The sequence below is a fragment of the Athalia rosae genome, chromosome 1, assembly GCF_917208135.1.
Source record: "Athalia rosae chromosome 1, iyAthRosa1.1, whole genome shotgun sequence".
Lineage (NCBI taxonomy): Eukaryota > Metazoa > Arthropoda > Insecta > Hymenoptera > Athaliidae > Athalia > Athalia rosae.
The window spans coordinates 27,999,462-28,020,881 of NC_064026.1; the positions used below are offsets into that span (position 1 = coordinate 27,999,462).

The following is a 21,420-nucleotide window of genomic DNA, read 5'->3' on the forward strand; positions in this document are numbered from 1 at the left end:
TACATACATACGTATACGTAAAAGGTGCTACTGGATCTGATACGCAACGAGGTGTTCGATGTTCATGCCTACGCCGATCGAAGGGGACGACGTATCGTCCAATCGTACTCGGCCGATCGATATTTGAATAATTTTAACGAGCGCCGTGGTACCCATCAAACTGTAATACAACAACGATCGATCCGTCAGATTTGAAAATTATTTGAGGATATTTATTACCCTCGATATAATTGTAACATTTATAAAACGGGAGCATCGTACGCAGTGCAGATATACCGATCGGTGTATCAGAATACGTCGACGGTTCATTCATGATTCATATCGGTGGTTTGTGCACCAATCGAATTTCTAACACTGGCGGGACGCGGTCGAATACTCGCGATCTACCGGTGGAATTGTAGTAAAAACTAGCTACTTTGAATCGGTTACGGTATGCACGAGACCGAAGAAGGAGATGAGAATCGAACGACGAACGTAAGTTCGATGGTTTCAAGTTTCGTCAACCGTATCGATCGGAAAGCTTCTTCTGCGGTTTCCATAAATTACAAGGGGAAAGAAGTTATGAGTCTCATTCTTGAAACACGGAAAGAGACTAAAAGAAAAAAAAAATAAATAAATAAAGGAAGAAGCGGAAAAGAAAAGACGAACCAGAGGCGAAAAATTGCGGTTGAAGATTTGCTACCGGTATGCGGATCGTAACAGACCTCTGGTAGATCGCATGGTACATAAGGGGGTTTGGAAGGAACGAATCCCGCAGGAAGACGTACACATGCAGCTGGTTACGAGTCTGAAGTAGCGCGAGATAACAACGTGGGTAACTTGGGATCGCAATTAAACGGGACAAAAAGGTCGGCCCTCGAGGCACGCGACACGACTTGCCACTCAGGGATACGCGTTCGACTGACGTCGGTGATCCGCTTGGGTACGGTTTGCTGCAACGCGTTCTCTCGAATAATCGAACCTGAAGCAATGCGGCAGCACTAGCCGTACCGTGAAAAATGAAGTGAAGCGAAGTCAACTTATGGTATATTTATAACGAACATACCGGTTGATTGAACCCTGATTAGGAGGAGATTGTACAACGTTCGCTGCGATGTTAAAATATTTCCGTGGAGGGAATTTATTCAGAGACACGATTCGATAAATCAATATATTTTCTCTGTACTCGCGCTCCTGTCAGAGTGCGCAGGTAATGAAATCAGGGAAAGAACTTGACACCTGTGTCATTCATCACTCTTCGATTATGTCGGATTCCTCGACATCAGAAACAGCGGCGCGGTTGGAACGAGGTTTGCAACTTTGTACGCAACTCGCAACTCGCGCGCACGGTGGAACGAAAAAGATCTTATCGTTGCCAAATGCTAATGCAAGTTGCACACCTCGTCAAATTTTGGCAAACTTCATTCCGACCGATCATTTTTCCGCTTACAATCAGTTGGACGAAGATTCATCGTTGTTTCGGCGTTGGTTACTTTTCTTTCAAATTTTTACGTCGCCGTCCCACCCCGCTTATCGAGTGTCTCCACTCGACGACGGTGTGGGTGCAGATTTGTGGGCTGACGTTCGTCGCGCATACAAATATTCCTCCGTTTTGAATGTTACATGAGAAGGTGAGCGAGAGCCGAGCGCATCGTTACACAGATTCCATTCCAATCCATACCCTGGACGACGACTACGATTACTGACGATGATTCCCCGTGTATTCAGTTCCTCTCAGGCTAGTCAAATATTCACATGGTAAAGTCATTCGTCGTTTCAGAGGACAAACACATCGCACGACTACCATCGATATTATCCGGGAGTCCGAAGTTCCAACGTTTCATGATTGTAACGTATACGATATTTGCCGAACGTGTCATACCCGGTCCTGCCACCAACGGTGCACAGAGTTCGCTACCGATGGGCCCACAAGTCGGTCGATTTTTACCCGGCCCTTTTTTCATTCGATTTCCGGTATACCGAGGATCGGAGTGAAATGTATACGAGTCGTGCGCCGGGGTACGGGGATTGCCATTTTTTTTCTTCCTTTCTTCATTTCATTTCAGCATCGAAGAGGCTAGACCGTTGAAATAAATGCCCATAGTTTCGCTACGACAAATGAGTCTGCTTTGTATCCACTTAGTAATGGTATATGAGAGAAAGGTGTAGCAATCTACCTATAAGAGGCTTACCGTTGTTAACGATACACGTGAGCGACTGTTAGTTGATTTTAACACATCGTTACGAGATTTCACACCCGCTCCGATCCCGGCGAGAAGAGAAGAGATTTTTCTAAAGGGTTCAACGCATCGCGTACAACCGCACACGGCCGTCCCGTTGAACCGACCGAGAACAGACGGAGGAGCCGAAAATCGTTCTTTCTTATACTTCGGTTGTACGAGGATAACAGAAATCTACCATATGAAAAATGTACGGAGTGCCGTTCGCTCCCTTTTTCGCACTTCTCCACTCTTTCCTTTTTCTCATTGTCACACTAAACGGTGTTTTTGTGGGGTGGCCTCAAAACGCGGTTATTACCACCGCGCGCATGCCGCTGCCGTCCATCCGGAGCGATTCAACAGCAGCAAGCGTTTATGGGTATAGATGTATACTTTGTGAGTTTACTTTACGATCCAGTGAACAGTCGAGAGTCAGCTTCTTCTGCTTCTTCTTCATCTTTCTGTTTTATTTATTTATTACGTGTGACTTTACCGCGAGACGTTCTTCGATCCATAGCCGATGTACGAAGCAGAAGATGGAGAGCGAGAGAAAAAGGGAAAAGAAAAAAAAAAAAAAAAAAAAAAAACACCGACGTATGGAAGGAGTTTGTTCTCCAAATGATCGCGCGCCACCTGATTCTCAACTCTTCTTCAGGTGAGACGTGTTTCAACGCTTCTGGCTGCCGAAAAAAGATGAAGAAAAAGGATCCCGGAGAAAATTTAAACCCATAGACAAGTTTCACGAACGAGTACACGGATTCTCCCTCCTTCTTACGGTTGGCACTTCTCGTGGTACAGTTAGTTAAACATGTAGAATTATTTTTTTTTCTTTCTTCGGCGACTTCCGTGCGCTGCAGAACACGAAAAAATCGATGATAATAATAACGAAGAAATATCAGTTCGTACGATAATTTACGGCAAAAAAAACAAAAAAACTGTAGTGCCTATACCATTTCCAGAGATATGAGAAATTAACGAAAGCCGAGACCGTCTGGCGGATTGTGTAAGTCGATGACGAAAGACGAGACACGGAAATGTTGTACGTTGATATGGAAAAAAGTAAATAAAATAAAAATGAAAAACTGAACGGGTGCCCCATAAATAAAATCGCATCGTTTCAGGACATCCCCCTCCTCGACTCGTGCGTATAAGGGATACTGACGCAATCCTCCGGGAGTTACATCCACCGCGAAGATCGAAGAGCTTTTCATTTTATTCAGTTTTTGTATGTTTCAACCGTCTACCTGCTCAAGGAATCTTGAGAACGGGTTAAAACTGTCTACTATACTGCGGTTAGCCGAAAGTGATTTGTTCGTCATTTTCGTTAATTAGCTTCCGATTATAATTTTGCATACGAGCGGTGTCGTAAATAGAGGCTATATAGCTAAAAGCGAGGACGAACGAATCGAACCATCGAATATAATATATTATACGGTACGTCGCGTTCGGTACGGACTACCTGAGTAGCGATGCTTCCGAATAAAAAACAAACCAAAAAAAAAAAAAAAAAAGACCTATAAAAATGGTATTGAAAATAATAAAACGAGCGTTAAAAATATAACGAAAAAAAATGAGAAGCAAATATATCCGCGGGCGGGTTTCTAGGACATGCGGAGCAGTGAAATATGTATATGCGGAGCGTATCGAAGCAACAGATTGCGGAGAGAAGTCAGCGTTAAGTAGCCGCCGTTTGACTGAAGAACGGTGGAAGAGCATAAATTATCCTATGCAGCATCTTCGTAAACGAATTGACCCGTGAGGTCAAGAATGGAGTGGTGTGTGACGGGAATAATAATAGCCGTACGGAGCATTTTGGGTAGCATTAATTATTCCTAGCGTTAAAAGCTTCTAGCGTATAGATTATTAGAAAAGTAAAGAATGTCGAATGACTCGGATGACCCTGGAACGATCTTTTCAGTCGAGGAACTCATCGTCTTCGGGATATTACGCTCGTAGACGATTATTTATTTATTTATATCTCCTCGCGAAAGCGAAACGAACGTCCGAACTTTATCGGCGAAAAATTACAGGATCTCGTTACGTGAATTTCACGTACATATAAAAAGTATAACAGCGTCGAGCGCGATAATGCAACGACTGAGGAACAATGGGAACAAAATGAAAATGCCTTTACCGCGAGTTGCGCGCTCGGGATCATTCGGTAACGCGATACGGTACATAAGAATCTTCAATCTTTCTCATGAATTCACCGCTACCGTACAGCCAGATGGATTCTTATAAATGACGAAGAGTCGGAACCCGGCACCGGTCAAGTTGCTGGCCAACTGACACATACGAACAGTTGCCACTGGCCAAAGAACCAAGTTCTGAGCCGGATGTGCGTCCTTATTTGTATCGCTTCCTCTCGGAAGCCACGTACTTTTCGTTTTTTTTTTTCTGTTGCAGGACGACGATGATATACATCCGGGGTAATATGGTATACAACGAAGCGTTCGTTTCTCAAATAAAAGGTTTCTCCCGCATCACATCCAGAGATCGAAGTAGAACTTGGCCCTGATTATTATTGTACGGGTGATCGCGACTCGACGATTCACATCTTTCATCCGAATCTCCGTGAAAGTCCGTCTAATCTTTTGCTTCGCGATACAAAAAATTCTATCGACGTTCCGACGTACTCTGTAGACCGACGACGAGGGATCGCGACTACCGTGGATTCGTAGGAAACTGATTGCGAGCGTTGAAATCTCTCCGGTTGAACCGTATTGCTCGACCTTGGCCGAGCGTGAGGTGTTCTTCGACAAAGCGAGTCAGCTGTTTGCCGTATCGCACACTTATATACACCTGGAATATTACACCGAATCGGACGAGTGTCCGTGCATACGTCGTCGTGCCGTATCTACTAGGTACGAATGATTACCCATACTCGTTACAGGAGGCGTCTCTACGACGTTTGACGTTCGATCGATCGTCGAGGGGGCAGAGAAAATAGCGGAGGTGCGACACAATGGAAGACCACGTGATCGGCAAGTGTTTATTACCCGAGAGTCGTGGCGAAGCGAAACGTCGCGGTCGTGTCGCGTCGCGGTGTCAAGCGTCCGCGGAACCGCGCCCCGAGTTTGGAGCGAAGGTCGAAGAGTGACGACGACGACGACGAAAGCGACGAGTAGACCGACGAGGAGCGAAAGACGACGAAACTCCTTGAACGTCGTCGTCGGGTGACTCGAAAAGGAGCCAACTTGTGAGTAGCGATGTTCGTGCCAGGCAATGCGCGGCGCATTCCTGCAACCAATTAGCTCCCATTGTTTCTACCGACGACGTTATCCTATGCCTATATCCTGCCTCTGTAACTTGGCGAACAATTAAAAGGTGGATAGATTTTATGGGTTTTTTTTTTTTTTGTTTTTTGTTTTTGTTCTTTCATCTTGTTACCTCGTTCTTCTAATCGTACCGAGGATCATGATTCCAGTTAGAGATAACGACGGAACGGATCTCCCGCGATGCCCTTTAACTGACATTCTATGAAGCGTCGTTTTCAGAAAATGATCGAGGAGAAAATGAAGAGCTACACCGAACAGCTACTCTTATCTTCTTTCCGGTACCGAATTAGGAGACGGTAGAAAATAACAAAACTCGCGAGACGGAATATATCTCTTGCTCGCCAGATTTCTTCGAGCTGAAACCGAAAGGGTAATTACCGAAACTTTCGAGGACAAAGGCACGCGGTCTTTAGGAGTCGCAAACGCGATTCAAGAAGTTGGAAAGAGGGTCGCCCTCGGTGCCGAAAGGATGAGAACGAACGAACGAGTCGGAAAAAAAAAAAAAGAAAAAGAGAGAAAAAAAGGGGAAAACGAGCCGGTAATTTCCGTTCCCAAGTACCCGCAGGACCATCTGAGGACGACGTCTTAATCCTGGAGATTCGAGTCGGCTCTGTAACGAGTGTCCAGTCTCAGGCAGGAGACTCTTCTCAACACCCCACGGGTGCGGTGACCCCGAGGAAGGTCATAGTCCAGTAAATAAAAACCAGGGGAACGGGGTCGTTTCCAACGTCTCAAAAGTTTCGCACGCCGCTGCGGCGCGTTTATATATTCCAAAGTAAGTAAACTCTACACTTCGCTCCCAGCACATCGAACAGATGTTGTCTCGTAAAACTACTATGAGAGTTAGCCGTTGCCGTTGCAAAGCGTTCTCTTCCCGCGCGCGAGCTTAACTTCCGGCGTACACACGCGTACACAGACGCACGCATGTACATACGTATAAATATATATAATATACGTGTAAGTACATACCCCGGGCGTAATCGGGACAAACACAATTTAACCGTATAACGACGACCAATACCACACGAGTTGGAAAAGATCGTTTCACACTCACACCGGGTCCGCGACTGGATGGTTCTTTTTTCTTCGGTATTTTTTGTTTGTTTGTTTTTTTTTGTTCCTCGAGGAGATGGGAGTCAAAGTGTTCTCCGGACGGTTGGTGCCGCAGCTGACGCGCGCTCGGCGACGATGACAAAGAAATAGCTGAAGGGGTCGAGGTCGTCAAAGGTCACGCGAAGGTCATAATAATATAATCGGGGAAAAACCGAATCACCTGCAGTCTGGCGAATCATCGTTGAATCTATGTACAAGTTGAAACGCGAGGCTATATTTATACCCATTTTGCACGGTATGACGATCAGATGGATGAGCAATCGGTTCTTTGTAAATTGTCCGTCACTCACCTGCAGCTAGTGTATACTATATAGCTACTTCGTGCCTATGTGCAAAGAACTATTGTGTAGCGCAAAAAGTTAATACGATATACATTTACTAAACTTGGGTATACGTACACCTGTGTAATCCAAACGCATACGTAGGCCGAATGATATGCACATACGCGCGTACCGCGTACACGAGCGTATCGCTGCAGATGGTGGGTAACGAAATTAAAATACGTTTCCAACTAACTTCGTTCGCGACACGCGGCGTGCTGACCTGACCCTTCTCTTCTTTTCTATTTTCTTTTTCCTTCTTTCGTTTCGTTACTTCTTCTTTTTCATTTACCTATACCTTCAACCTTTCCTCTTTCCCCCGTCATTCCTCCCACTCCGTAACGCCGAGCGTTAAATCATTATTCATCGTGGATGGCGGACAACCTGAAGCACGAAACGACGGAGGAGTTAAGAGGATTAGCGAAATACGTCGTCGCTTCTTCCAACCGCTGAACCTGAGAGACCCTAAAAATTGACTGCTCGCCCAAACTACCTGACCGACGAAAACTACTCTTTCTCACTCTTCCAACGTTACGTCAATCGTGCAACGCGATCAGAAATTCATCCAAGTTTCTACACTCCTCCTTTTTTTTTGTAGGCAATTTTCGTAGGAATTTTATCAGCGATTCGTTTTTCCTTCTTATTATTTCAACGCTCCGGTTTCCGCGCACATGTATGACACGTTAGTTTTCATCCAACCAAGCCAACCGTCCAGTTCCATATTAAGGAAAGTGTGAAGTGATATTAATTAACGCGAGATAAACAGGCACGTCCGTACGTATCTCTCTCCGCTTCTCTTCTGTTTACATATCATGCTCGTGATCAGTACGTGACGACGAGATGAGAATGGTTAATATACCCCGTGCGCGAGGTGCTGCCGTTGCCGTTACCGTTGGCCCCGCTGCAGCCCATCCCAAAAAAAAACAAAAAAACAAAAAAAGAAAAAAACCAAACGTATAAAATAAATTAAAAAAAAGATATCCCCGCGTAGTGAAGAATGAAACGTCGTGAGACGAACTGTTGTCGCATCTTTTCGGACACCCGATACACGAAAGTTACCTGGGTCGGGACCCTGAACTCCCTCTGGCGATGACCCCGAAGGCCGAAGGGTCCAAAGGTCGAAACGAGGAATGTCGGGGCTCTGATATACCGCGCTAATGAACCGACGCGTCGCCGTATAACCTATAGCTAGCGTTGCACCAACTTTTGGTATCTACCATGGAAACCTCTCAGAACTGCCGTTTCGAGATCCCCCCTTTTTAAACGAGCCGATTCCAAGAACTTCGAAGACCAGATGAAATGCTAAGGAATTCGGTCCGGAGCCCCGGCGAAATATTTTTTTGTCAAATCGATTCGAGAAAATCCATCAGAATATCGAATCGCTTCGCCATCTAATACCGTGAAAAGAAGCTACGGAAGTGCATCGCGGGACTTGAGTCCTCGGTTAGTTGGCGCGTTGGAACATGTGTTTGACGACGCGGCTGTCGCGTGTCACCGACGACCTAGAGATCCTTGATAATACGTATGGTCGGGCTTCGCAGGCTCGCGAAGCGCTGCGTCCTTCCTTCCCCTCCTCGTCCTCCGAGGTAGACGCACAACGGGGTAACCTTTGACCCGAAGAATGCTGTGCCAGGTCTTCAGGTTTTCATACGGCAATTCAAAATGGCGGAAAAAAAACTGACGAGCTAGGACTCGATGAATGTTGATACATTGAATCCGGTTTAGTTCGACTATTCGTTCGTAAATTATCACGTAAAAAAAAAAAGGGGAAAAATAAAAATAAATAATTAAAAAAGGCAAGATATATAAAAGTCGTAAAATGTCTGGTTGCAGTAAAAAAGAATTCCGGAAGATCGAACGATAGTCGGATACCTATCCGCAGGTATACAAGTGTGAACGTAGCGATCGTCGAATGACCGGGATTAACGGTTGACCAAAAAAAATCCGTGCACGGAGAGTTTAGCCGACTCCGCGAGTAGCGAAGGCGAGAAAGGGTTCTCTGTGTCGAGCTGAAGCTGATTTATCGTTGGCGGCAAAGTAGCGATAGGTACCTATGAGATTGGCCATTCGGCGACGTGTATGCATATATATAAGTGTACGAACAAAGTACTTCGTAGAGCGGATAACTTACGGTATACATCGAAGGCGTAACATTCGCGCGTTAAAATGTGCCAACGGTTACTACCTGGTTTGTCCGGGTGTCTCGCGTCTCGTGTCTTACGTCTTGTCCCGAGTTCATCCTCGAGTCGTACTTGCGCCTCGTACGTACCGCCGCCGTACGGGGATCGTTATGTACGCGGATTATTTCCTGACGGAGCGACCGACCGACCGACCGACCGACACGAGCGGCAGCGGGAGCAAAATCAGGAGCAACAGGAACAGGAGTGCAAAACCAGAGTTAGCAGGGTCCGGACTACCTTTGCGATATCTCGTCACGACGATCTGCCGACAGACACGCCTTGACACACAACAATGCATGCATGAATTAATAGCTCCTGCCACGTCCCACTCTTGTTGCAACGAGATTCACATCTTCATTACGCGGTGGTAGGTGTTTTTATCACTCGCTCTCTCTCTCTCTCTCTACGTCTCTACGTCTCTTTCTGTCTTTTACTCGTTCTTTTTCTCGCCTCTCCTCCCTTCTTTTTCTTTCTTTCTCTCTCTTTCTCTGACGTACGTACCTGTAATACACGTGGTACACGCACAAAACGGGTGCGCGATCGTTTTATCCTCCGTAAGTTTTTCGTTCCCTCATTTTTCTGCTACAGATGACAGGTATTACCTACTTCGAAAAGGTCTCCACGCATAATCATCTCTAGGAACTACTAGCTACGAGATATATAAATCATAAAAGTTTGTTAGTGTTTCTCAGAAACTGAGAGCCGAGCCAAAACGAGTCAAGCGAAGTCGGGTCGAGTCTTGGCTTCCGGGCAAAGGGTTTAGATATAAATATATATTTATCTCGATTCGTGATCGCCGGATGTTTTCCATCGATTTCCGCTACCGTCAACGCTGCGTCGACAAATTTCTACATGCTACTAATGATCGGGTAAATTACTGGCGATCGATATCGACATAGAGTTCGTATCCAATCGATTCGGGTGAATATTATATATCTACCTACCGCAATACCTATAGATTGTTCATCGGTCGATGTTTTTCTCTCTTTAGACGCAGTTTTAGGACGTAACACATTGTGCCCGAAGGAAGGATGAGCTTACCTGAAACAAACCGAGAAAAGAAGAGGAAATCGTTAGTCTTACGTGGTAATTTCATTGTGTAAAAATAGGGAAAAAAAAAAATAACCACATATAAAAAAAAAAAAAAATACATCACGAGTACGCGCGCGTTAATGAGAATACGAGGAAGAATCAGGAGCATTCTTAGAGTTTCTTTATTACAAACTTCCTACTCATCTCCTTTAACTATGCGGAGTATAGACTAATTTGCGTTAAGATTGATTTCACGGATGATAAGGCAATCGTTGAGCACGCAATTTCTATCCGAAGTACGCTCAGATATACCGTATACGTGTAACGTACGAAATAAAAACTTTTCGTCTATCGGCTTGAAGCTCTTGTGATATAGATAAAAGTTGGTTGGTTGAAATTCTTGAATCGTGACTCATGTATGGTACACTGCAATTCGAGATAGATCATCTGTACATAATAACGTGTACGGATGCCAGATGATCAACGCGGTATACCCGCACCTATATCTTTGTTGCGATGATTATACCGCACAGTCCTCAATTACACTGCCGCGAATTCATTGCGCAAATGCGATCAACGCCACATATAACGTAAAAGTCCTACGTAACGCGGCACAATCGATACGAATTTCTCTTGAATACCGCTAACGAACGAACGTCGACCCGCGATCTAAATCATCGCCGAGAAAAAATGACGACGAAAAAAACTTGAAACTAACGTTTGAGAAAAAAAATTCTTCGCGGAGGAGTAGGACGACGAAAACGAATAAATATGAGGATACGGTACAGTGACATGAATGACGACGCGTACAAACTCCGGTCACGTGGGCAGGGCACAATGCAGGGTGCGGCATCACCTCTGACACCGTGGGGTCAGGACCTCCGATCGCGAGTGCCTCGAGGCTACGCTGCAGTTACAAAGAGTCAAAGGCTGTTTTTCTGGTACACGTATACATATATATATCTATATATATACATATGTATGTATATACGTGTAATATACATACATATATATACACATCCGTACGATATCCGAGTATACCGAACCGAACAGGCCGCGTTATATTATTGTGCACCACCTCGACCGACTCGTTCCGTGCTCTTTGCTCTCTGCTCTTTGGTGCTCAACCCACGAAGTCCAAGTCGACGCCAACACGGCACTAATCCGTTCGGAATTTCACCGGCACCAATTTTCGAACTCGCATACGGAGCGGCGAGAAGAGGAGAGGAGAGGAGGAGGAGGAGGAGGAGGAGGAGGAAGGATGAATATACGCGTTTACGGATCGATCGAACGTGCGGCGCGTTTGTTTTTGCACGATAGCGTGTTATTTTCATTTTCACCGATGCGCCGCGAAGGTCGCCGCGGGTAAGTCGGACATGTGCGCCGACACAGTCTTCCGGTGACTAAAAGGAGGGTCACTAAAGGTGCGTCTCCGCGTCGCAACGCTGCACACCGTTGCACCGTGTCCGTGTCACATGTGTACGAAGCGGTGCGTTCGCGTCCTCTCGTACGTACGAGAGACAACATCATACGTATACACCTCTCGTAAAGGTTATAACGCGGGTTCTCGCCCACGGCGACTCGTATCTTACGGATGAAGACATTTATGACGAACCTCGCGCCATATTCATACGAAGCTGCCCGCGACTGTCTCACTCTACTTTTGCACCAGTTGATGATGATCCTTTACCCCCGAGTATAACGCGCACGCCGCCTCAACGTCACCTCGTTCAACATACTTATCTCGTACAGTCTGGCGCGTACTCTCTGTTATAATCGTCACCTATACGTACGAATACATGTACGTATTACATATATATTTCTGAAAATGTCACGTAGCTAACAAAGTTGAAAAATTGCGTCACGCTAATGAAGCGGACGTAAAGGAATAATGTAACCGCGATTCAAAATGGAATGAAATTTTCGCGTCTGCAGCCCTTCTTTTCTCTTCGCCGCGTGCATCGCTAGACGAAAGACCGTACGACCGAAAGGAGTGTTTTTTTTTGCTTTTTCTCCTCTCCTCTGGTCGACGATCGTACATGAGACGGAATGGTATACACTCGTGGATCTTGGTAGCGTGGCCACTATTTAACCAGCTGGACCGCGACTAACGTCGAGCGGTTGAGGTCGGATGACTTTAACTTGAGGTCAAAATCGCGCTGACGTAAAATCTCTGCATTGTAAAACGCGTCGGACGCAAACCGAAAACGACCGCATCAACGTGGGTCCATAGACGGTAGTGGATCTATGTGTGTAAATGACGTGTACGTGCAACACAATTTAACTAATTTACACACACGAGTGAATAATCTTTACGTATACGTATATATGTATACGAACGGCGTGTCAACAGCGTGCCGCAAAAGTCAGAGGTGACACTATTATAAAGGTGATGATGGTTTACCGTTGCGTAACTTTTCTTCTGATCCCTACTCTTATCTTTTTCCTCTCGTTCTCTCTCTCTCTCTCTCTTTCTCTATACACTCGACTCTTCAAGATCTCACAACCGGCCGACGCGCCGCGATCGTTTCCTTGACGTGGAAACGGCGACAGGACGCAAATTTATGAGTTATTTTTCTGCATCGGTGATGTAAGGTTAAGAATAAGAAAAAAAACCCGAACAGTCGCTCATTCTTTCGAAGGTATAGATATATACGTATACCTAATATGCAGTTTTACCGGGTCGCGTTCGATCGATCACGAAGATCTAGAACTGGTTTGAGAAAAAATCACGTCTACATTACGGCTACCGTGTTTTTTTTTTATTTTTTTTGTTTTTTTTCCTATGTTTTTGTTTACTCATTTAGAATCGATCGGTCAATGTCACGAATGACATGTGAAATCGGTAATGAATAAGGTGTAATCGATAGTAGATCGATCGGTGGTAAATTTGTGTTTTTACATCGAAATAAACGGTTCAGAAGTTGAGTTCGGACTCCGCGTGTACGGGAACATTGGAAAGGTACGTTACCTTCCGCGCTACGGGAGATCGACGCGAAAATCGTTATCACGATTCAACCCTAGAGCTGCTGAGGTATGGGCAAAAGTTAGCTTTCGACGATGTGCCGAAGCAATGAATTTCACGGCAACGCGGTGTGTTTATCGTTTGTCGCTCTTATGGTCGTGTACCTTGTTCAGGTATAGATATCTACGACGCGACAAACTCCCACGCCAGTTGTTACACCGTAGTTCGATAGGATAGGATAGGACAGGATAGGATGGGATAGTAGAGAAGCGATCGTAGCATAGCTTAATAAGCATTGGCACGAGATCGAGTAACACGAGTCCTCGTCAATCGCAGAAATAACGACCAACAGACAACGACGACGATCTCGATAACTTTAAAACCACCGCGAGCCGCTCTCGCCGTACACTACTCTATATGCATGTATTTGTACACCCCCTAGAAATTTCGCAATATTCTACCCATATGATAGAAGAATTAGAGAATCCGATCTGTACGACGAGTCGTAGGGAATAAACAAACTCTCGATTTCCATTCTATGGATCGAAAGATCGTCGGATCATCCCGATCATGCCAATACCGATCCGCAACGATTCCTTCCAGTTTCGATACACGAATAATTCCATTTATTATATTGAAAAGCACAACACGTAGTCTGCAGACATTCGTGCGATCGGTTTCGAAAGATATTATAGGTATATATACATAACGTCAAAAGATACCGATCTTTTATACCGGTTACAAAATTGGCGTTGATGCGGTCCAACTCGAGCACCCGGGCAATAAACGATAGTAGCTGCTGAAAAAGTAATAATATCTTGTTCATTTATTATTTTTTTTTTTTTGTTTTGGGGTTTCTTTTTAATTTTATTATTTTCATTTGGTTTTTTTATTTTTCTTCTGCTGCAGTTACGCCACGTCTCGAGTTCCACCTTATAGTTACCCCGCACCGTGATACTTTCTCTTTTAGCGCGAAACAATTCACCACTAAAACCAGACCCGTAACCAATTTCAATTCCAATTTCCATTTCGATTTCGATTTCAATCTCCTTTCGTTCTAGATTCGGCGTACGAGTTCTCCTTCGAAGTTGAGCACCTCCGCCTCACATGGGACAGGGCGGACCGGTTCGGGTCATCCGCAGTCTTTTCTAAGGTCACAATTTATCATCCGCACTGAAAACGCTCAGAGAGAGAGAGCACCCCTCTTCGATCAGCAACACGCGAATGGTGTCGCTCCAATTCTTCGCTTCGATTTATACGTCCCAACAAACCGGCGCGCCCTCGCGACGCGTCAGCCGGGTGTTCGACGGTGCAATCTGCCCGGGTTGCATTTACAGTTTGCACACGTGCGCGGATATGCAGCGGGCTTCGGCATCGACGAGAAAAATAAAACAACACAGCAACAACGCCGGCACCCGCCGATCCTTTTTCTCTTCGCGCGAATTCATTCCTTCTTTACAGACTCTTGTACGCGCTTTTCCTTTTTTTTTTCTTTTTTTTTTTTTTTTTCTGTCCCCCGTTGTTGAAAAAGTATCGAATCACGTGGGAGACGCAGAGGAAGCGAGTACGTACACGTACGTAATGTATTACACGAGTTGTGTATGCGGGTCTGGCGAACGGGCAGGTGATAAGCGATTCTACGGGGTGACCCAGAAAGAATATATCTCATTTTTGAATCGGCTTTCCCATCGGAACGCTGAATTTTCTCGTCCGAAAATATGGAAAAAAGATCGCTGGTAATCGTCGACTCGCTGAAACGGGCCGATTTTCTCTTGGACCACCCAGACGGAGTCTAGTTCTCAAAAGTGAACGTTGCATCATATCATCTCGAAGTTTTACTGATCGATGGTTCGAATGTGATGAGATAAAAACGTCCTTCAAACATCGAACGGCGCGTACGGGGTTGTTTGGTTGGTTTTAAAATCGTCGGAAAAGAAGCTCGCCCGCGGGGCAAATAATTCGAGATGTTTCGTCGGAGATAAGCTGGCACGAAGAGCGCCTAGTGTCACGGGGCATAACCGACACTGTGAGATCAGCAGCTGAGACGAATAAGCCACCTTGTAAAGTGATATTAAAGGATTAACGTTTCCGTGCCGCACCGACGGGACGCCACGCACCTGACACCTTTGTGCAGTATTACAGCGGGCGTTGTTCACGTTTCTTGGTAACTCGGAGAAAAAAAAAAAAAAAAGAGCAGAAAACTGGTGAAAAATTCCTAACGCCGAGTCGATCGTACCCGATACGATAATTCGAAAGAAACGAACGGAGAAGAGGAAGTTTTTCCTCGGTTGGAAAATGAAATTTTCCATTTTTTTCCACTCTTCCTGGAAAGATGAATCTTCGTTAAGAGCGTTATAACGTGGAAGATGACTTTGGACTTCTTCTATCGTAAATAAGCAAAGCGCGACGTAACAGTTTGTCGAGGTAAGTTCTTCCTGTCTACCGCGCCAGCCGTAGAATTTATCCTTAATAGGACCAACTAGTGACATTAACGACAAATGGGAATTGAGATCCAACCATTAAACGCGCTTATTTCAATACAACTCGCGTACTAAATATGGAGAAAATTAAATATCTCCGAGTTACTTCGTACGAACGATGAAAGATATTGATAAAAATCTCACCGTCAAACCATCCGGATTCGGCATCGCCGACCCTCGCGACTCGTTGAGTATCGAGTATAACGACGAACTTGAATCTCTGGTGTAAGAACGGTAACCGCGAATCGATTCGAGGGCACGCCGAACGCAAAGTTACGTCGTTTTACAAACCTCGAATCGATAGTCGCAATTAAAAAGCGCGTGCTACGCGCCGTCTTGGATTCAAAGTCGAAGAGACACGGGGAACCGTTGGCAAAGGACGCGACCAACGCGTCCCCCGGACTCACTCGAGTCACGAGTCACGAGTCACACGTCGCATAAGGCAATGGTATGCGCTCGTCCGGCTGGGTCTACCGTGTCTACTTCGTCCGACTGAAAGCAAATCCAACTCCGACGATCTTTCTCGGTTAGATATACGGTATAAATGACTACGTTGTCGACGAATGGCTTTGTCTTAGCGATCCGACGTTTAGGTCTGAGAGATTTTTTTTTATTTTTTTTTTTTTCAGGAATGTTTTGTACGTTATATAAGAAAAAATTCTTTGGAATTCAACGTCTCTATCCTATACGCGCATTATAAGATGCTCACAGATTTGGTCAACTACACTCTTCATTAATTTCAAATCATAAGTTACTTAGTTTTATCTTTGCTACGGTCATGTTGTGGATGAAGTGTCGAGAATTTCCCCACATATATTTACACCGAATTAATAAAAATGAGAATTACAAGGATTACCCGACCGTTGCTATATCCGATAACCCAGCGGTGATGGATGGGATGAAGATGAAACCACAAAAATTACCTCGTCGCAATTGTCGTTGTCTTAAGAGAGATATTCGTCGTGATTCGGATCGAGAAGATTCGAGATGGTGCAAAGGGGGAAAAAAAAGAGACCATCGCCAATCTGATTCGTTAAGAGGGCGAAGAGGTCCGCCGCGTTGAGGTCAACCGGGAACGGAGACGGTGGCTCGGTGTACGTAACGTACTTGCGCGGCAGTCTTAAGATATTTGCACGGGTAATAAGAGTGCAGAACAGTACGGAGGTGGTACCGAATGCAGAAAGGGGAAAAGGACGAGGGGACACGAGAAGAAAACGTTGGCCGCGACCGCGGGTGCAATCTCCTGGACAATTAGCCCGTAGTTCGTGACGGGCTCCTCCTTGTCGCTGTCTCAAACAACCGACTTCTGTACGGTATGGAACTGCATCGCAGCATTTCTGCTCCAGGAAGAGAGGCATTCTGTTAGTTCTCTGTATTTGTACCAGTTCAACTACGGAGGACAACCGTCACGCGGCCTACCTGGCATGGCGCCTCGTTTCAATACAACTTTATACCTGCATATAGGTATATATAGTCCCGGTTTTCTCTACCTGCTGTTCGAACTAGCAGGTGAACGTCGCGACGCCAATAAAACCTACATTGTCTTCGGTGCCTTGGTACGCTGCTATTTTACTGGGTCATTTTCGGATTTCAATTATTTTATCCTTAATCGAATGTCTCCGAATCATGAACATCATAATGAACATCATCGCGAATCGATCGTATTCTGGAATATCTGGGAGGAAGTTTGTATTCGTTTAGCACGCTAGCGAGCAATATCGCGACACTCGTACGTTTTCCAATCAATCGATCAATCAAGCGGTCAACGGTCTTTCGGATGTGTTTCTCCGAGATATTCATTATCGCTAGGTGTTTCACGTTTGATTGAATCCTGTACGTCAGCGAGTTGCATAGGAGCCTATGGTAAATCGAGCCACGGCGAGCTCGCTCCTCCTTCCTCCTCTTCGGATATTTCCGATCCTTACAGTTTACTCCTCAGGGACGGAGCGCGGATCGCTCAAGATAATTAATTACCAAAGGCTTTCACACGCCAGGAGTGGAAGCGAGCCGCGCAGCCGACCAACCAAGCTGGATAGATACGAGACTCGAGGTAAATATATATATGTATATATAAGAAGAAGGAAAAGACGAAGACGAAGAGGAGGATGACGAACGAAGAGAAAAAGAGGAGTCGAAGAGGTAGGAGTAGGGCGTCGCACGGTAAGGTAGTCGAGCAGTGAGGCGTGGGCGAGGTGTGAAAGATCCATTCATTACGAGACCGTTTCATCTAGCTAGAATATCCCCCGCTGTTTGAGCAGTTCGGGTAACCGATATCCCTGATATTTAAAAATAATCCCCCATTAACCATTATCGTTCTTTTTTTTTCCGTTAGCTTTTTTATTCTATTTGGCGGAGGATTCCTCGAGAGAGAGAGAGTATAATAATGCTAGCTATATAGGGTGATCTGTTGGAAGGTTTTGTTTCTATCTTTCGACGACCGAGTGTCAAATCAAATGGGTTCTTTTTCGCAAGCTCGAACGATATTCGCAAATTGATTACAACCGAACAATTATTCCCTCAGAATACGGTCAAAGTTCAGTTTGTCTTTCTCACGATTTCTTCGATTGTATAGATTAGCACGAGCGTATACGGATAACGTTTGTATCAAACGCCCTGTGAAAGGAGAGCCGTGTGATATTCCGCATCGCGATGGTCGAAGATATCTAATTGTAAGCTGCAACCGGTTGCCCCTTCAGCAACTGGACCCCCTGTTAGCGCCGTCGCTTAAACACTCCTCGATCGAGCTAAGAGAACGATCTATGGGATCCATCGGGTCCAGGCTCTCCTTATACCTGCTGCACTCCTGTTGCCGCTGCTCCTGCCGCTGCGTGGGCAGTCGCTGTTTGTCTTCCCCCCCACCCCCACCCCCGCCCAGATGATTCTCGAGGCGCCCGAAAAAGGCGCGGAAAATATATATACACCCGTCACCCATAGCCACATGGCCGAATGAGTACATACGATAAATAAACATATATGTACAGTGTGTACGTAAGGTACTTTCTTCAGAGAATCGCAGAGATGATCGTGAGGTGAGTCAAGCTTCGCGGTATCGCGATTGCAGACGCTCTTTATCACTCTTGAAGAGCAAGAAAAAAAGAACGAAGAGTAAAAATAAATTTGGTCGAATCTCGCTAAAGATGTGTGATTGTACAAGCCCATTTCTTTCGATTGGATTAATTTTTTTCTTTGTTTCACTTTTTATTACCTACTTTGCATTTTTTTTTTTTCCATTGCAAAATCAATATTTTTCAATATTTCTCAACATCGAGCACAGTATAGATACGATAACGCGACGAACGATCATATTTCGACCATGAGAAACGACCAAAAAAGAATTTAAAGGAATGAAATAAACTAAATGAATCGAAAGATGAAGTGAGAGTAACAGAACTATAAGCTGATCAATTATAGCCAATTATCGCTAATTATCACAAGTGTGTGTTCATGATATATTCGTGGTATGTTAATTCGAAATTGATCTAGCACAAAAAAAGAATAAAGAAATCAAAAAAAAAAAAAAAATGAGATAAAACTAGGCGAGAAATGTTCTGCAATTCAAAAACGACCGTCTGCGAATTCGTCGCTCATTCAAAAAACTAATGGACTTGAATTTCGAGAACGAAATAAACGAGAGAAGAATTCTCGTTCTCTGGATGCATAATATATAAATAAATATGTGTGTGTATTACACGGTACTGTCTGAAATATAGACCTGGATATATCTGGTCTTTCGATGAGCCGTTGATGGTTTGGACGGTGTTGAAGACGAAGACGAAGAAGAAGAAGAAAAAGGCGAAGGATAAGGAGAAGGAGAAGAAGCGCGGTAGGAAGGAAGAGGTAGGTAAGGTTGGCCGAGGTGCCCCCGGGGCGGCGGGTCACCCAGATTTCAATCTAGATACAGCATTCCTCAGTTAATTAGTACTGCCTGCCCATCCAGCGATCTCCATCACTGACTGAACTGCCGTAGCCACCGCTTATTCGTTCTTACTATACATATACTCAATACAGGTACCTACTATATGTATAGTAAACTTATCTACCTATATTTCTGTTATTCTTGCCGAAGATACACACGTATAATATCGAGGACGAGCTGCACCAGAAGGGGCCAATCCACGAAAGTAAAAGAAACGGAAGAGACAAAAAAAAATCATCGAAACTACAGTACTTCAAGTGGTGATTGGTTAATCAGTATTTTCAGATTGATTGATTGATCGATTTGTCGTTTTATTTTTCTATCTCTCCCTCTCTCCGAGATCCTTCGAGAGTAATTTGCGGTAAAAATTTACGTCAAATTCTACCTCTGCGCGGCAATAACTTTTAATTAGCGCTTCGCGATCATTCATCAATTGGTGCGGAACGAAGTAATTCTATGATAGTTTTTCTCTCTTTCTTTTTTTTTCTTTCTTTATCTAAAAACTGACTCAAAAACCGTACCCAAGTTACTCACCAATTACAATACTTGTTTCTAAATATACATGTGTAACGACGTGTCATTTTTTTTGTCTTTTTTTGGCGCAACGCGTACGGGTATACAGTACGTATCTACTTTACGATGGGCAATAATTTAAAAAACAGGTACGCGACAATTAAAAATTTTAACAATCGACCGATCGACGGTGCGTAAAACTGTATTACCGGGAAACTCGAAAATACCAATAACAATAATAAAATTACGTCAGCCTATAATTTCGATGGTTCGCGATGCGGAACGATCGTTAAACGATCTTTAAACTTTTATCGGGCAAAAGTAATACGACCGAATATATGCGTACGCCCGATACCTATGGATGAAAGAATACGTGAAACTTCGCGCGTAAGTACGTACATACGTACATACGTATACACGTGAGCATGAAGCGGAAAATATTTCTTCCTTTAAGGATAAGGTCACTGTCACGGCCTAATTATAAGCGCGACAACATTCGGCTTGTGACAACTCTTGCAATCGCTCGCCGTACATACGCGCACACACCTATACGCGTGTAGTTTAAGATGAGAGCAATAAACGTAAAAGGAGTTTAAGTATTTCGTCCTTTACGAGCGGAGGCTGCGTCGCGTTTACGTCTTTATGTATCCTTATTGCGTATGTATGCCGTAATATCCGCGTGCGTGCGTGTAACCTACACACCGATCGCGCTGTAAAACAACTTTGCCGACATTGTGCCTATGGGGGTATATTCCGCCAATTATACAGATACTCGGCGCAACAATTAAGGGATCACTTAAATCCCCTTGACTCTTCCCCTCACCTGCGGCTCCCCGAAAAACGTGTCTTCGGATAACGGTACTTCGCCGAAAATTAACGGATCGCGATTGAAAAAAAAAAGTTGATAATCAACGCTCGAAATCGCCACTTCGAAATAAACGAGCTATCGAACACCGTCGATAAGGGTCCTTACCAAATTTGGAAAATTCATAAAATTTCACGAGGGAAAAAGGAAACCTTTTATCTTCCGATATCTTATGTCATCTGCTCCGACATTTTTACTGCATAATTTACTCGTTTGCGTACGGCCTTGCTGTAATTACACACCCGATGAAATAGGGGTGAAAGAAAAAAGATTTCAGACAAAAATTTGTTGCTCTTCGATGAGGATTGCAATTCCTGGCACACGAGCGTTATAGCTGATCTACCCGGTTTGTCGAGAATCTCCTCGTACGCACCTCCGTGCGATATTAAGAATTTTATCCTTCACCTGATTGTGAGTCAGCAGCAAGAGCACGTAATCACCGATCTGCAGTGACTCAGGTGTTCGTTTGAACAAAAGCGGTCAATCTAGTTTTTTGTTCGACTCGAAGGTATCGTTAGGCGTAAAAATAACAAAAAAAAAAAAAAAAAAATAAGAACAAT

The 21,420-nt window shown here is 44.6% G+C and overlaps 1 protein-coding gene and 1 long non-coding RNA gene across 9 annotated transcripts in view; one reads left to right on the plus strand and one right to left on the minus strand.

The window, feature by feature from the left end:
• The window catches only part of LOC105692376, a 166,100-nt gene that overhangs the window by 45,970 nt on the left and 98,710 nt on the right, over positions 1–21,420 (minus strand). Inside the window, exon 1 of one of the 7 annotated variants that reach the window (XM_048660043.1) lies at positions 11,200–11,516. The exons of the other annotated variants lie outside the window; for them this stretch is intronic. Coding sequence (XP_048516000.1) covers positions 11,200–11,455 — 256 coding nt within the window. The 5' untranslated portion in view covers positions 11,456–11,516. Of the gene's footprint in view, positions 1–11,199; positions 11,517–21,420 lie in introns of those variants that run through there. 7 annotated transcript variants of the gene reach the window in all.
• LOC125502201 lies at positions 3,737–10,474 on the plus strand. 2 transcript variants are annotated; one of them, XR_007280051.1, is made up of 3 exons: positions 3,737–5,525; positions 5,696–6,251; positions 10,081–10,474. It is a non-coding gene; the product is annotated as an uncharacterized LOC125502201 (long non-coding RNA). The 2 variants fall into 2 exon arrangements; XR_007280050.1 differs by having other exon boundaries at positions 3,737–5,397.